Source organism: Chlamydotis macqueenii, chromosome 2 (assembly GCF_036417535.1).
Source record: "Chlamydotis macqueenii isolate bChlMac1 chromosome 2, bChlMac1.mat, whole genome shotgun sequence".
NCBI classification, from domain to species: domain Eukaryota; kingdom Metazoa; phylum Chordata; class Aves; order Otidiformes; family Otididae; genus Chlamydotis; species Chlamydotis macqueenii.
In genome coordinates, this window is record NC_141557.1 from 155759883 (window position 1) to 155776495 (window position 16613).

At 39.9% G+C, this 16613-nt stretch overlaps 1 protein-coding gene across 1 annotated transcript in view; it reads left to right on the plus strand.

Annotated features, from left to right (window-relative positions):
* TG (thyroglobulin) overlaps positions 1 to 16613 on the plus strand; it is a 156175-nt gene that overhangs the window by 120488 nt on the left and 19074 nt on the right. The window contains exons 42-44 of the mRNA XM_086742634.1: positions 5518 to 5682; positions 6426 to 6593; positions 13909 to 14090. Coding sequence (XP_086598760.1) covers positions 5518 to 5682; positions 6426 to 6593; positions 13909 to 14090 — 515 coding nt within the window. The remainder of the gene's footprint in view (positions 1 to 5517; positions 5683 to 6425; positions 6594 to 13908; positions 14091 to 16613) is intronic.

The window sequence follows — 16613 nt, forward strand, 5'->3', positions numbered from 1 at the left end:
GTTTTAAAATGGTAAGATGATTGATAAGGTAATATTTACATTGAAATGGAAGAAAGTTTTCATATTAATTAAGTGGGGCTTTATATGTCATCTTAAAAGTATTCATATCCTGTTGTTCAAGTCACTAACCTGACACAGGCACTCAGTGAGTCACTTGAGAGAGGAACCCTGCACTTGCAGGACTGCCTCTGATTACAGCAGAGGGATTTGCCAAGACTCATACATAAAAAAGAAATCTTCCTTCTTCAAAATGATATTTTTGATAGCAGAGAGAGAACCTTCTTCTTTCCACCATTTTTGTCTGGAAATCACAGTTCTAGTAGATGATTATGGAGGGAAAAATTTTTAAATCTCAGTCTCCCTTCCACTTGCTGGACCGACCTGCCAATTCCCTGTCACACTCCATGTGCTGGCGTTTGCCACATCTACCACATAGCTGTGGTAGAGATTCCCTGAGTTGGTCCCTAAGATTTCTACTCCTCCAGGTTCTTGAAGACAAACTTTCTCAAAAAGCCTGGAAAAAAAAATGACATTAATATCTTCGCATTTGCAGAGCCCTGCAACTTTGGTGTGTTGTAAGCACTTGCCACTATGCAGAATTAGAGGTCTAAGGAAGGGAAATGCAGGCTATTGAAATACAACCCTGCAAGAAAAAGAAAAAAAAGGCCTCCGATTGAAAACAGCTTCTGAAAATGCCTTAAATCCAGTCTTTTAGAGAACAATCTGTTAAGCTAATTGGAAAGAAGAGTTAGTGGTCGCTTACTTGTAGCTTGCTTATTTTTGCAGGGAGAAAGAAACAGGATATAAACAGTCTCTTAAATCTGACATTAACTGAAACTAAAGATGTCCTCAAACAAAAATAAGGTGCAGTTTTCTGGTAGTGGAATGATTATCTTCAGGCATGAACTGCAAAGACAGCGACTGTAGTAGCCGTTTCTCGGTGTCTCTCAGCCCAGCTCAGGTGCCTTCTGCAAGATCAGCCTTTAGTCAAACATAAGCGCTTGAGCTCAGCAGTCAGGAAAGGGAAGAGCCTTGGCTATGCCGGAGGCCAAACCAGATGGTCTGACAGATATTTCTGGCTGTAAACTGTATGCATCTGAGAGTTGTGAGTGCTTAGCTGTATAGGAACGTGGTCTTTAACAACTAAAATATTGCTGTACAGGTGGCTCTTTTGGGAAAGTAGAAGCGTTAGTGTTTACTATTATTACTTATTTGCATCATGTATAGCATACTTCTTGGCAAACAGACAGCCTGCTTCATAAGGAGTCTGCAGCCTTGCAACCATCAGAAAACCTGCATTAATTTGAAGGGAGTGCATGTGTCGAAGAGCCAAATGTGGCTCAAGCAGGGTTTTCAGTTTCAAGTCAGGTTGGAAAAAACAAGAGGTCATGATGTACGGAAAGGAAGAAGGGTTTGGGTTTACAGAGTGTGGGTGATAAAAACCAGTTGCAGTGAAGTTTCTAATCATTAGATCTGTTGTGAATCAGTATTAAAAAACTTTGCAGAAGTGAGTTTCCAGAGTAAATGAGGAATTAAAAGACATTCAGCACTGCAGCTTATGTGGCAATTGTCTTTTCCGTGTATGTTGGGGGACAGAGGTACAGCTTACAGTAATAGTCAATATATTCTTTTTTATTATATCATCAGAAAAGCAGCAAGGGATGCTATTTAACTAGAAGTTCCTAAACTGTGAGACGTCTGAAGCAGAAAGAATAGTTAGATGTACCCAACAAGCAGAGAGAGAATTGGCATGAATGGGATAGCACCACTACAGGTCTGTAGCTATGATGTCCCAAGAGAGAGGTTTGCAAGAGGTACCAGCCTCAACTCAGCTGAACACAGCCTAGCATCAAAGTTAGAATTCATCTTCATGTAATACCGATTTGCATTCGTCAGCTTCTCACCATTGTGAGCTGCAAAGTTTCCTAGTATCTGGTTTTCTACTGTCTAGCTTAACCCCTAATTTTGAAAAGAGAAATAAAGAAATGATTGCAAAGCCCCCTGAAGGGGCCTTCCATTGTAAATGACATCACTTGTTACAGTAGATACTATTGCCCAACATTGTAATGTTCCCACTATTCCCATGAATGTAGGAGAACAGTGTAATATTGCTGTTGTGGATTGTGCAACACAGCTGCAACTGCTTCTTCTCAGCAGTTCAGTACCAAATGCTTCCAAAAATATCATCAGAACTTCCTCTGATGACATCAAGTGAATCCATAAGGATAACTGAAACAAGAACTGTGTCTGGCTTTGTTTCCCTGCCCAGTCCTTCTAAATGATGCTGAGATAGGAAATACTCTGTGATGACAAGATGGCTAACATTCACATTTTTATTGTATATCTCACATTGTTTAGAGGCTTACTTTAAAAAAACTACTCTGCAGGATTATGTGATCTCAGCTGTTAGTTTTAAAAGTCAATTTTTTAGCTCTTGTGTTTATAGATACAGGACAATTCCTGGAGAATTAAAAACCTGAAGACTAACGAAAAGAACATACTGTTCGTTATTTTTTAACTGATCTCATGATTTTTGGTTTCCTGATTCATGTTTCTGTCATGTTGACGGTAATATGGGTGTCATGTAATGGAAATGAACAGTCCCTCCACTATTTCTGCTTCCACCTAAATAGTTGTATTTTTTAAAAGCATATAACTCCTTCATTACTGGTTACTGGGACTAATCACACAAATAAATTACTATTTTATGGGGAAAGAGGCCAATAGAAATGCTGAATGCAACTATGTTATCCTCTGTGTTCTAATGTGGCTACAGCATTTAGGGAAAATCTTTTTTAAAAGTTTGCCCAGAGAGGTGGTGGATGCCCCATCCCTGTAAACATTCAAGACAAGGTTGGATGAGGCTCTGAGCACCCTGATCTGGTTGGAGATGTCCCTGCTCCTTGCAGGGGGGTTGGACTAGATGACCTTTGAAGGTCCCTTCCAACTCAAACTGTTCTATGATTCTGTCATTCTCTGATTTGATGTGAAAATTACAGGCTCAAAAAGAAAGAAATGTAATTGTGGGCAGTCTCTAGTTTCTGCTCTCACTTATTTGTTCCTGAATTTTTTGGTGAGTGAGGAAACAATGAGCCTGAATTGTGGTGTGAATTTGAAAAACAGAGAACAGGTACAGTTTTGCTTGCCTAACTTCTGCATTAAGAGCAGCCGTGTTTCCAGAGCCTGGAACATGTTTCAGATGCACCAGAAGAGGGAACAGGTTTTTAACTCTCCCTCTGCAGAGAGGACTGGCGGGACACTTCTATCCAGAACGTTTTGCTCTCATTGTTTGACTCAATACTTGACCCGAGGACAATCTTTCAGTTTGTGGAGATCTCAGAGACAGAAGAATTTTGCACATTTTTTCAAATCCCTGGGAGGAGATGTTTTAGAAATCAAGCATACACTAAGGTATTTTGCTTGGTCCCAGTGAATTTTTTGTTTCTGTGTGTTTCCTGATCTGAGTACTCTCTTTCCCTGTCAAACTTAGCCTTTTAATAAGGCAACTTCAGAATTTCCACAGAAACTTCTACTTTCAGAATTTAGGAAACTGAAGCCCTTTATTTTTAATGGTTTTGTTTTGTTTTAAATGAACACCATTTAGACGTACTGAATACTTCATAAAGCATGCTGAGCACATTCAGATCTGATGTTCAAGAATATGTTTGCCAGATTAGTGGATAAATATTGTGCAATCCTAGGTCAAATTTTTCTGCTATTCCAAGGAGGCACATAATTCTTTGTTCCAAATGAACAGCAAGGAGGCTACTTTTCTGAAGGATGCTGGCATGCAGACAATGTTGTCCCTTTTCTAGTTTCACTCATCTCAGTTCTGGAGAATGTGCTCTTCCGACAGCCAGGAAAAAAAAGCAACATTCTCATTCTGGTCCTGGGGAGACACCCACGCACAGAGATGCTCTCATCAAGGATATTTTTCTTTGTCTCTCATGACCAACTGAGTCAGCGTACCTAGTCAGCAGCTGGCAAATATCGTGCCTTAGGAACACCGCAGGCCACCGCAAATCCCACGTGAGGATAAAGCCCATTACTCACTCAAGTTCTTGTCTAAGTTGAGGGTGAAAGTGAGGAACAAGACCAAGACTTGTTTATTTCTTCTTCTTTAGTCCTTCTGCCCTCTTAAAACCAGAGATGGCTTTTCTAGTGCCCCAGGATGGACCATCTTAGCTTTTTCCTTTGCTTATCTGCAATCATCTGCAATGCAGTCGTTAAGCTAATAACTGCTTGTTTTCCAGATACCTTAAAAAGGAAGAGAAACCTTTCAATTGTGAGCAATGGTATCCTATTAGTATCAATGAGTCTGCTTGTTTGAAATATAAAACAAGTCCTGGGTGCTGGCCAGGGCTGCACAGTTACTCAGACTCAAAATTTTGAGACAATTTTTGGTTAAGGATTTGCTGTTTGTTTTCTGTTTCTTTTTAACTTGTTACTGGTTTTATGTTTTTTCAGACTTGTAGTTATGCTTTGAGCAAATTCAGTAACAAGTGAGTTAATCAGCTGGATACATCAGGGTCTTTCATATCATGCATCTAGGGTGTTTTTTTTTTTTAATATGACAGAAGCTAATCTCAGCAGTTATTACAGTAAACTGATGCAAGTGTATGGAAATTAGTAATTTGAACCATGTCAGACCTATTCCAGCCTTTCTGTTCTAGGACAGATCTTATGTTTATGTTGGTTATCTGCATTTTCAATAAGTATTTTTTATGGTTACTCAATAATGTTGTATCATCTTTTCTTGGTGAGAACATTTTCCATGCTGTGATGTGGGGTGCCCTCCAGCCACTGGCACAGCTGAAGGAAAGAAAGAAAGAGTCCGAGATAGAGATTATACTCTAGCCTGTGCTCTGATTTTGATGTGGTCTGTCTCTGGTTGATCTTCTGCAGCTTGGTTCAGCCTTTTGGTCCTTCTGCCGTTGCTCATAGCTCTTCTAAACCCTCACCACTCCTTGGGATATCGATCTTAGCATTTCTAGCCTTAATTTATTTACACTCAATATGAATAGTTAATGCTCATTTAGCCTTGTGCCAGAATTGTCTTCAGGTATAAATAGCTCTTCTTCATGGATTCATTTATAAACATCATACCTGCTCTCCGTCTCTGTTTATCGTAGTTAAGGAAGTAAAACTCTATTTAGTCTCCTCCTGTAAGATGGGCTCTCCATTCCCTGATGTGCCTCACAGCAACTTCTTTGTATCCACTCCTGTCTGGATGTTTCTCCTTCCAGAAAAGTTTTCCGAAAGACAAAGATTTGTGATTTGTTTATAGACGTAACATAGACACCTTTCAGAGGTCTTCCACAATAACCATAGCCGGGCTGGAAACAGACAAATCTATCCTTCTCCTCTTTGCTTTGATTGTTAGAACTTGCTTCTTATGATTTAACTATCATTACATTCTGCAACTGGGCACATTTTGCTTCTCATCTTTTTTTACCTGCACCAGGGGACCAGGTATTTTGACAGCATGTGTTGACTGATATTGTCTTTCTTTTCCAGGGAGGTTCTGCTTTTTCTCCAGCATCCGTTATTACTAAGAGCAGAGCGCAGACCCAAGCAGCAGTCCTGGCTGAAGATGTGGGGTGCCCTCCAGCCACCAGTGAGGATATTGTAGCCTGCCTCCGCCAGTTGCCTGCTCGTGTCCTCAACAATGCACAGACTAAGGTGCACCATAGCAAAATATATGCCATTGGCAAGGAATCAAAAAGGTGCCATTGACACGAAGCTGTGAGGAAGCTTAAAAAATAAATTGAGCTGAATCCTTGTGAAAGAGGAACTGAACTAGCTTTGGTGAAGTGAGGTTGATGTCCATGACATCCACCTCTGACCTATGAATACTCACAGCTTGATTCTCCTTTAGACTAAATTCTTTTACACTACTTTGACCGCATCTTCCAAAATTAATCTAAATATAGTTTTTGCCTTCTTTCAGCCCCCCCTCATCTGCCCCTGGATGTTACCCTAGAGGAGAATCAAATATCTGTAGCTTCAGTAACTGCATTTTTGCAGAAAAGGAAGTGGGGAGGGATATCAGTGCTCTGTCTCTTAAGTGGGAGACTTGCGAAAACTGCAGTGTAAACGATTCTAGTGATGGATCATTTACTCACAGATTAAAACACCCACTGGCAACATATGTTCTGATCAGGACCAGCATAAAGCCAATCTCTAATTTAAAACAATATATTTATTAATATAAGACCATCAATTCTCTTGGTCTATTTGGCTCATTTAATCTTCTGAGACTCAGCAAAAACATTCTTTCCTACCAGTGGTGAGTTTGCGCTTACATTAACTGATCAGTTGTTCACATGAAGGCCATCAACTCAGTTTTCTGAAGCGTAAGTAAAATGGAAATGATCAGGGTAAGCTAATTTAACTGCACTATTATTGCTTTTTTACTAACCTAGCTCCTAGCTATAAGTGGCCCATTCCAGTACTGGGGTCCAGTGATGGATGGAATTTACCTTCGGGAACCTTTAGCTAAAGCCCTGCAGCGCCCTCAGCTTCGGAAAGTAGATCTGCTCATTGGAAGTGCTCAGCAAGATGGGTTGATCAGCAGAGCTAAGGCAATTAAGGTAGGAAGAGACTCACTGTTAATGAACTGATGGTATTACTATTATTATAGTGATGTCAGTAATCATATGCAGCCATGATAGGTGCTTTGTGATTTCTGCAATTTGTGAATTATACTTCATGCAAATCTGCAAAGGCATTATCCATCTCCCACCAGTCCTGTTTAGGCTGATTAATGTCATTATTATATATTTTTATTGACGTTACTGGGGGAGATAGGAAAAGGTGAGAGATCAGTAATGATTTAGCATGTATTAACATGCAGCAGTATGTTTTACTGTCTCTAAAATTCTATTTATATTGCAATCTCAGTTGTATCTCACAAAGAAGAAACCAAGATCATAACCTGGTTAAAAGGTTCTTCACTGTGCAGCAGGGCTAAGTCAGTCTTTTCCATGCCAATGTTTGGGGTTTTTTTGGTTTTTTTTTTTGCGGCAAGATTTTTTCTGTGATGATTTTAAGAAGAATGTTTTCTTGTAAAGATGATTTGGAATAAGTACTAGCTGTGACTAAGAATAGCACTGGCCTAATGTGTGGGCTAAGGTTTCAGAGCTAAACTAGTGGAAAAAAAAAGAATCGTGTCCATGCTGTACTTTGGACATAGAAGTCTGCAAAATCATGAAGGTCTACCCAGAGGGATTTTACGTCTTCTTGTGAGCCCACTGGCACTGCCTGTTCTTGAGACAGCCTATCAACCACTTCTAGTTTATTCATCCTTCTCTATGATGGTAATAATAGCACTTCCCTGTTTAACACTAACAAATTAAACTAGATGTTCCAACGTGCTCAGATATATGCTAAGAAATCAACAGAGGAATGTAACACAGCAGGGATTCTTTTGAGGGTTATCTAGTGAACTGCAGATCTGTTGGTATCTTTCTGTAACTGTGTGGATTTCATCTCTTAGGAGGCAGTGAAAGGTCAATCCCAGCTTCTCATTGCTGGTAATCAGTAACACGTAGACCAATTTACCTCAGAATGAATGACAAAATTACCCAACTGAAATAAGGCTTTTTGGCCCACCTGAATAAAGTTCACATTACTTGTTTATTCTCCATCAGAAGTTTCCTGCTCTTATTTCATGTATCTTTCTCTTTTGGAATCAATTAAAGAGGAAGTCAAGCGTAGGAAATGGAGTGTGATGCTGGAGGCCTGCAGATACTGATCCAGACCCTATGAGAGGGCAGTAAACCTCAGTAACCTCATTACATGTCATGTGATGAAGACTAGGAAGTGAAATTTGTTCCTTTACGACTGTTTCCAAATGTGACAGTTGTCTGCAACACCAAAATGAAACTCCATGATGCATGAGAAATTACGGAAAAAAAAAAATCATGGTGTTAGTGAAAGATACAAGTGGTAGAAGACAGCACTATCAGGTTGAAATTAAAAGGAAAAACACTTTAGCTGAGAGTTCAGCAGGAAAATGTTTCTTTTCCAAAAAGAAAATGTGGAATATCTTCTTTATTTAAAGACTTGCAGAAAATAAAATTGGAAGGAGACTCAAAAAGTTGGTGCAACTTAACCCTAAGAAATGGTCATATCTACCCCAATCTCAGACCTGTCTTAAAATCTCCTCCTGCTGGAGATCTTCTGATCTCTTTTGGCAAGGGTTTAACCATACTTACTCAGAATGATAGTTAACTTCTTTACTAGCTATTGTAATAGTACCTACCTTACTTGGTGCTACTGCTGTAAGTCAGATTCCATCTCTGTTCCAAAAAAAAAAATTATAATGTTCATGGTAGGTGGTTATATTTTGTTTTCTTCCTTTTGACTTCCTTATGCTGTTTTCATGTTCTCAGTAAGAACTGATGATTTTTATTTGTGCACATTTTCCTCTATTTCTATTTTCCTGTGTCCTCAGGTGTTTAGGGCTTGAGGGAATATGACTTTTTTGACTGGTCTGTATTCCGGTCTTCAGATTGTTTTCTTAAAAACTTACTGCAAGGTTAAAGTTTCCTAATTTCTTACTTGTCAATGCAGATAGTGTATTAATTTCTGGGAAACTGTAATGCTTCCTCCGTCACTGAACTATTTAAGAACATGCATTTTCCATGTCCTCAAGAGCATTTCTACATCATAGCCATAACCATGCACAGTTGCAGTCAAAGTCAGATGATAAAGTCCTGAGTAGGCCACAGATGTATTTAGCTACAGTGACAGAAACTGGTGCGGATGGTGGTTGTTACTGAGAAGTCTGTGCCCCGTTTCCTCTTTCATAATATCAAAAGGGATCTTTGATCTGTGCTAACTCTCCTCTCCTCACAGTAGACTTAGAAGGATTTGAGAGAACCCACACTGTATCCCATTCTTCTACTTTATTCTTTTTAAGAATTCCCTTGAGGTAGATCTGACTTGCATCTTTCTGGGAAAAACCAAAACTGATTTTACTGATACACTATGGAAGGTGGGAGGACTTAGCTGATGGACAGAGCAGTGAGCTCAACTCAGGGAACTAAGGCATAGTTCCTAGTTTGAGTCTGACTATAACCAAGTTATTTAATCTGTTCTACAAAGAGGAGACCAAACCTCCCTGGAGTGAAAATCCAACTGCTGATGTGCTCTAATTCTGTACAGAGAAGAACCATGCTTGTATTTGGGTAGATAAATGGCACAACTGAAAGGTCCTCTGGCAAGTGTATGGAATTGGCAAAGTTCTTCATTTCCTTCTCCTTTAGGATGATGGATTTCAGTGTAGTCAGATGCACAGAGTGGGGGACAGAAAAGTTTAACCCCTGATGACCTTTTCCACAAGTTCCTGGTAAGAGCTATGCTGACAAATTCAGCCAAGGACTTGCTCTAGTTATTCTAGTCTTGCTCTATTAATATTGATCCTGTAAATGGTGAGGAGACACTTTTAGCCATTTGGATGCAAGCAAGCTTGAGACGTGATGCAAATCTTATCACCTTAGACTGGAATTACATGGATGTTGAGTCCAAGGAGTGAGAGTAAAACCTGTAGACTGCAAACAGACCTGAAGGTGGTAAATCCAGTTGACACCATGTTGTTCTGTGGGGGCTTACGGGTATTTGGTTGTGTTGGGTGTCTCTGTGCTCTCACTGCAATACTGTGCTTATGCTTATGCTTGTTAAGACCTTTACTATAAAAAATTAAATAGAAAGACAGAAGGCACCACTTATGTGCTAGCAAAACATTTATGTTCTATTTGTTTACAATTAAAGGCTGAGGTCTCTCAGTGATGCTTGCAGGAGAGTATGCTGAACATTCATGCTCAATGTCTTGCCCATGGAAATGACCGTTTTATGGCATTCACTTGAATGCTTATTCATGTGAACTGAGACGGATTTACCACTTCCTGGAGCACTTCATACTCATGCCCAGTGCAACCATCAGATGGCTGAAACTAAGTGAGAAAAAAAGCAGAATTTGTTAAGGGAATGGCAAATGGTGCCGTAATGCGCTACTATGTGGCATATGGAGCAGTTAAGCCTGAACCTGTGAACTGCAATTCCCATGGCAGACCTTTGGGGATACTAACTGTGAGCAGTCATAGATTAGGGCAACTGAGCAGAAACCTCTAAAAATGTTGATTTCAATTCCCAACTGGCCAAAATGTTCTCCCTGTGCTATATATGATGCTCAGGTGGGAGAATCTAATGGTTCCTACTGGCATGAAATATATGGAATCACTCATGTTGATCTATATCTATGTTTGTCTGTATACGCATGTAAGCCAGTACGGCCCTCTTTATAACCTCCATATGTTCTGTGCCTACTATGTAATTTCCACATTGGAAGGATTGTTAACTTTCTTTTTTTTGTTGGAAGACTAAGGTTGCACTTTGTATAGATAGAAATATAGTTTATTTACCCCATATAAGGAACTGGATCTATGTAGACCAGATGTTCCATCCTGCACTGTATTACAGTCAGTTAATTTCTGTATGGACAAAGGTATTCAGCAACATGCAACAGATGGCAGATATGTATACATTAATTGTAATGACCAGAGGAGCAATGTCCTGATAAATGCCATCAGTGAGGAGAATGGGCTGATAGCAGCTCTTTACTTTGTCTTGTAACTAGCTGGGATCCTTGAAATACTCTGCTGAACGACTGGCAGGTCTTTCACCATCTTTTGTGACAATATTTATCAAAAACCATATAAAGACCTAAGATTTGTGCATGCTCTGTTAGTGTTATCACTACTCCAGTTTGTCAGAAAAGTACATTTTGCCCCTTTGAAGATGTAAATGTTTGGTCTACCAACTGCTACAATTCATTTTAAATAAAACACTGGACCGGATGCCTTTGTATGCTCCAGAAGCTATGATGCAGGAGCAAGAACAGTAAGCATTATACAACTCATTATTTAGACAATGTTTATGAGCGCTTTGCATCACCGGAACAGAAAAAGAAGTACACCTGCTGTCTTTAATTATTTTCTTAATTACTTTCTAAAAAGAGTTTAAAACCCTAGTATAACTCTGAGGTCTATTGCTAATACCTCTTTAAAGGTTAGCAGAATATAAATTATTTTACGTAATATGCAGCTGTTTCTATTAATCTAGTAGCAGCTGTTGTATCTACTGCTATTTGAAAATTGTTCCTGGGTCATGTATTTGCTAACAGGCAACATTTGTTGGATATGGAAAACTGGTCAAATTGAATCAATTTCTGAAAAGTTAAAATGCTTTGTCTTTTTAGTGGTTCATAGGTTTTATTTTGAATGCATTGTTTGTTTTATGCTGTCATGTTAAAGTTAGATGTTTAAATTATATTATATTGTAGCCAAAGCAACACTTGAGACATCATGTTTCAGATTGTGCTATTTTAGTGCTGGTTGGTATGAACAATCTCAAAATGTCTTACAAATGCCAGCTCTGTTTCTCATCGTTCTCTGCCTGTTGCGTTCTCTTTCATCTGACTCAACACATCTTAAGGATCTTACTCTGTTATCGATGATTGCTGAGAAAGGTCACCAGGATTTTGGGGGCATTTTGAAGATCACAGAAACTAGTACATAGGCACAGTAAAAACTGAAGACCGACCACACTGAGTCAGATTAAAGGCCCATTTAGCACAGAATGCTGTTTTCAGCAGTGGCTAAGAGTGGATGTTTGTAAGAATAGAGTAAGCAAATCTGATAGTTCTGCTAAATGCCCTCCAAATCTCTAGCACTTTGCAGCTCAGGGACTTCCTAGCCTAAACTGGTCTTCCTCTATCTAAAAACCATCAACTTTTTTTTGCATTCAAAAACTTATTATTGAAACTCCGTCTTCACCAATTTTAGCATCCGCAAAACCATGTGGCAGTTTAACTATGCATTGTATGATGATGCATCTCCTTCTCTGTGTTTTTCAACCGTAATGTTTATTTTGAAGATTGGTAGCTGATGAGGCAGTGAAGAATCAGTTCCAAGGGTACATAATCAATACCCTAAACTATTTTTCTCTTTCCTTTTTTTTTTTTCTGTTTTAAGTATCTATGATGGATGTAGCATAAAGTAATAAATCCATTTAAAAAACACAACAAAATGGAAACATTTCATGAAAGTTACTTTGTACAGGATGCTTTACGCATAATAACTTGGGCTCAGCATTGTCACAGAAGACCATCTGTTCTTATCCATAACTGCTAGCCAAATGCACAAGCCCCAGTCACCAAACAAGAGATTCCTAATTAGACAGCGGCAATGCTTCTGTGGGTTAGTAGGGAGCTGAATTGGTGTGTGCTGAAGCCGATGGGAAGATTGCTTTTGAATTCAGTGAATCTGCAGTCAGGTTTCCAGCGATAATTTCTTTTTCTTGCAGAAAAATATACATGTCCTTGCTGTATTTAAACTGAATGATTTTGCAGGCAACTGTGCTATGCCATTTCCTATGTGGCATTTGTGCACATGAAGTGACGTGTCATGTGTGAGCTGCAGATCTTTTTCGAAGGACTGCTGTATTACTAAAACTGGCAATACATGACTCTTCACATTGCATGGATCAAAATCTAGTAAAAGAAAAATTTATTAGAAATGCAAAGAAAATTGCCAAAATCTTTTTGGACCCTAGTATATTTGGTAGTGTTTTGAAATCCCTTGTAAAGTCACTTAATCAAAATGCACAAAGCAGTAGAGTACATCAGTAAGGATAGGCCTCAGCCTTGGCAGACAGGAACTTATTTTCCATCTTTCATTTCTGTGAATCTGTTCAAAAGTAATTTCCCTCTGTACTTTCTGTATAGGGTTGTGGAAAGACCTAGCAGCGTGATGAAAACCAGCTGTGGCCATCGAAATACTATATTCAGTAAAGCATCTATGGTAACTGAACTGGGCAGACACCAGCCTATTTTGCTTCAGACTGACTGCCCAAAATAATATAGGTGGTTTATTAGATCTTTCTCTCTGGAGTTCTTAAACCAACTGTCAGGCAGTGTACACCTGGAAGATTCCCTCTTTAGAAAGGATCAACAGGAAAGTTCAGGTTAATTTTTTTTTCAGGAAATTGCTCTGTTTCTGAACTTGAAATAAATTATTACAAAAAAAAATTTTAAAAAAAAGAAAAAAAAAAGAAAAATCTGAATTGATAAAATAAAAAGCTTCCTCAAAGAAAGAAGTGTTGAAAACTTCCAGCAGTCTTTAGCTTTGGTAAAAAGAAGATCAGGTATGCAATTTGGCCTAGAAGAGTGACATGGACAGTCTGCTCTGGGAAGATGCCTTTATGTCAGGAAAGATTTCAGACTGCTGATCTCAGGAAAAGGGCCTTTAACTGCAGGTCTCTCTGAAAGGCCCTAGAAATTATGCAATTTGAAGATCATGGCTGCTACTTGCATTGGGATTTGGAGGAGAGGGATTTCTCTTCCAGGCCTAAGGCAGATATTAGTCCAGAAGGGACCTGGGCAGAGTGGTTTAGCCATGAAATGGCTATATGACATGTTTGATTTCTGGACTTTCCAAAGGGAAGGAGCAATATCCCCCTTTCTCCCCTTTAGATTTTCTGCAGGGACTTCATCAGAAAGACAGCACTGGGCAAACTCACACTGGAGAACTATCTATGGGGACTACTTCTGTGGGAGCCAGAAGGGTTTCTGTAGTATTAGAACAACATCTGCACAGAACTGTACCTGTGATTTGGACTTACCAGCTTAGGGATTCAATTCTGTAGTATGTTCTGAGGAAGCCAATACAGCTGGTTGGTGACAGTCTTGGGAAAGCAAAACTGGGACTGTCTCCTACTTCTTCCCCTAGGAATTAGAGATCACAGCAGAGAGGATTCGTTCCGGCAGAACCTATATTGTTTCATTTAAAATGTTGGGTTTTTTTGTTTGTTTGTCAATTCCTTGTATGCATTTTTTTTTCTCAGAAATTTGAAGAAAGTCAAGGAAGAGCCAACAGCAAAACAGTCTTTTATCAGGCTCTGCAAAATGCTCTAGGAGGAGAAGACTCCAACTCATTCATTGAAGATGCAGCTACATGGTATTACTCCCTTGAACACTCAACCGATGATTATTCCTCCTTTTCCAGGGCTTTGGAAAATGCCACCCGGTAAGAAACTCACCCTATTACAACTGTGTGATTGAGGTCAAACAAGGTTTGTTTTGATTATCTCAAGTGTGCATTTATATTCTGAAAAACTTGAGAAATCCTTATGCAAATGAACACAAAATGAGGAATATGATTTCATTTTCCATGAGCTTTCCCATGTCATTGGGAAACAGAAACTGGACTGACTTTTATGCCTTGTAAAAAGTTTGAACTGTCTTTCCTGAAAGGTGTATTGGATTCAGATTGCCAATGCTTCTTTGTGTAGTCTTTCATGTCAAAGATGTCTTTGTTGTTTGCACACTCTGCATCAACTATTTCCTGAATCCTCTCATCCCTGTGACAGTAGAAGAACTAATAGACTGGCTTTTATTCACAGTCACCTAACTGTACAGTTAGTCACTTTTCCTAGTTTTTGGAAATTTGGGGTGTGGTCGAGTTTGAAAACTTTGATTTCAGCAATCACATTATTTTTTATGTTATGAAACCTGCAAAATGTATTTCTTCACAATGTTCGGCTTTCTACAGGTAAGTATCCTGTGTAAAATGGTGAAGCATTTGTGAATGTTCAGAAAAGTGGCTTCCAGCCCCATTCTGTGCATTGCTAATCTCCATTTTAGCTGTGGGAAAGGAATCCCCTTAAACTTATTCATGTATTTCCTTGACCTTGATAAATGTACTCAGTTATGCCAGTGTACAGTGACTGTATGATGTCACCCAATCCACATTTTGCTCCCTTTGTGTATGGTTTACTGTGGTGAGGGAAAGCAGAATCAGGCAATAGGATGCTTCTGTAGGAAGTCTTCTTGTGGAGGTGAAAGGAGAACACGATACTTGACTCTTGCCTCGTTTGATCCATCAGGACACACTGTAGACTCACAGTGCCTCTCAGTCTTTTCTGAAAGAAATAACTGTGATGAAATGCCAACAGATGCATGAACAACTCACCTCTAGTAGATACATTCCCATACTTTGCATTGAAACATTGCAGGCAGGGACCGTTGGGAGGTGGAAGATGAGCAGTGGGCCATGTTCACACCACCTAGTATACATGCACAGCTTCGACTCTTACTTGAATATGGCATCAGGGTCCAGCAGTTCTGCATAAGAGTCAGTTTGAAGAGTTCGTTGCCCTAGGACTCCACAGCAATCGTGACACTTATGGTAGGCCATAAAGACTAGTGGATATCTTTACCTTGGGTCATACAGTGGTTTGGTCTGTGACAATACTGTAGATTTTTGTCTCTCACCCATGGGGAGCCGGTTTGCTTTAGCCAGATACAGATCTTGAGCTGTGGGTGGGTGGGGAGGGTGAGCTTGTTTCTCTGACAGAAGGCAAACTGAGGGGAAATCACCTTACTTCCTTTTTCTGCTTTGTGCTAACTTGGGGGCTGAATGTTTTAGTGGAATAGATTTTCAGAAAATGAATCAAAAAACTCTTTCCCTGTTCCTGTCCCTGCTTCACAAGCAGATTTGTTATGAAAACTCTACATTTCTAAGGTGATCTATTTTATAAGCTGGTGGCTTGAGTCCTAGTGTACCCATCCAAGCTCTTTCACCTGTTTTGAACTGAGACGTAGCTACAAGCTCCTAGTGTCTGTGCTCCAAGTGTTACAGCTTTTTGTCCCACCATGAGACCTTGGAGACAAATTTTTCCTTTCAGTAGGTCTTCATCCTCCATCAGAACTGCAGGCATTGCTTCAGGGGAGCCTTTGGGAGCAGAAGATGAACAGGAACAAAGTTTCACTTGGAAACATCTGATCCAAAACAGCAGTGACCAAATCTATTTGGGGAAGATTTCTGGGTGGTCCAGGTGTGCCAGTGCATTGAGGTCACAGAGTAAACAAGCCAGAAAGCTGTGGGATGAGTTTTGTGCCATTTACCGAGTCTCAGACCATGCCACATTTGCCCTGTCCCAGGGACATGCCACCCATAACTGTGGCATCTGTGCAGGACACGTGGAAGCACTGCGGTTCGTAGGCATTGAAGCCAAAGCCAGAACTCGTCTTGAATGTCTTTCCATTATCTACATTACCTATGGAACTATAACTCTTTAGTCTGATCAGTAAGGTTTTAAGTCATAATAAAACACTGAATCCTTCCTCCCATTCAGAGATACCTCCATCAGGAGCTGTTATAACAGAGGGCTGTCACATTTGGTCATCCACGTTCAGCCCAGGGCTCAGCGTGGTGCAGACACTGACTTTTGCAAAGCTGTGACGGCTACCACACCGCTTGCTTGCAGCAGGAAGGTGATACACAAATAGCTCCTCCAGCAGCAGCCTCATGGGGGTAGGGATTACCTGCTTGTGTACAATACGAAGAAAATGACTTGGCTAAGGAAAGAAGTGAATGGCTTAAAGAGTCACCACAAGCAAGCAGAAGGATCAGCAGTGAAACCAGGACATCTGATGGAAATCCTCTGCTTTAAACGCTTTGGAAATTACTCCAGCTACAGCAGAAGGGAGAGGAGACAGCAGTTACAGAATTACAATCACCTACATCACTATCACATAGGTGGTGGAG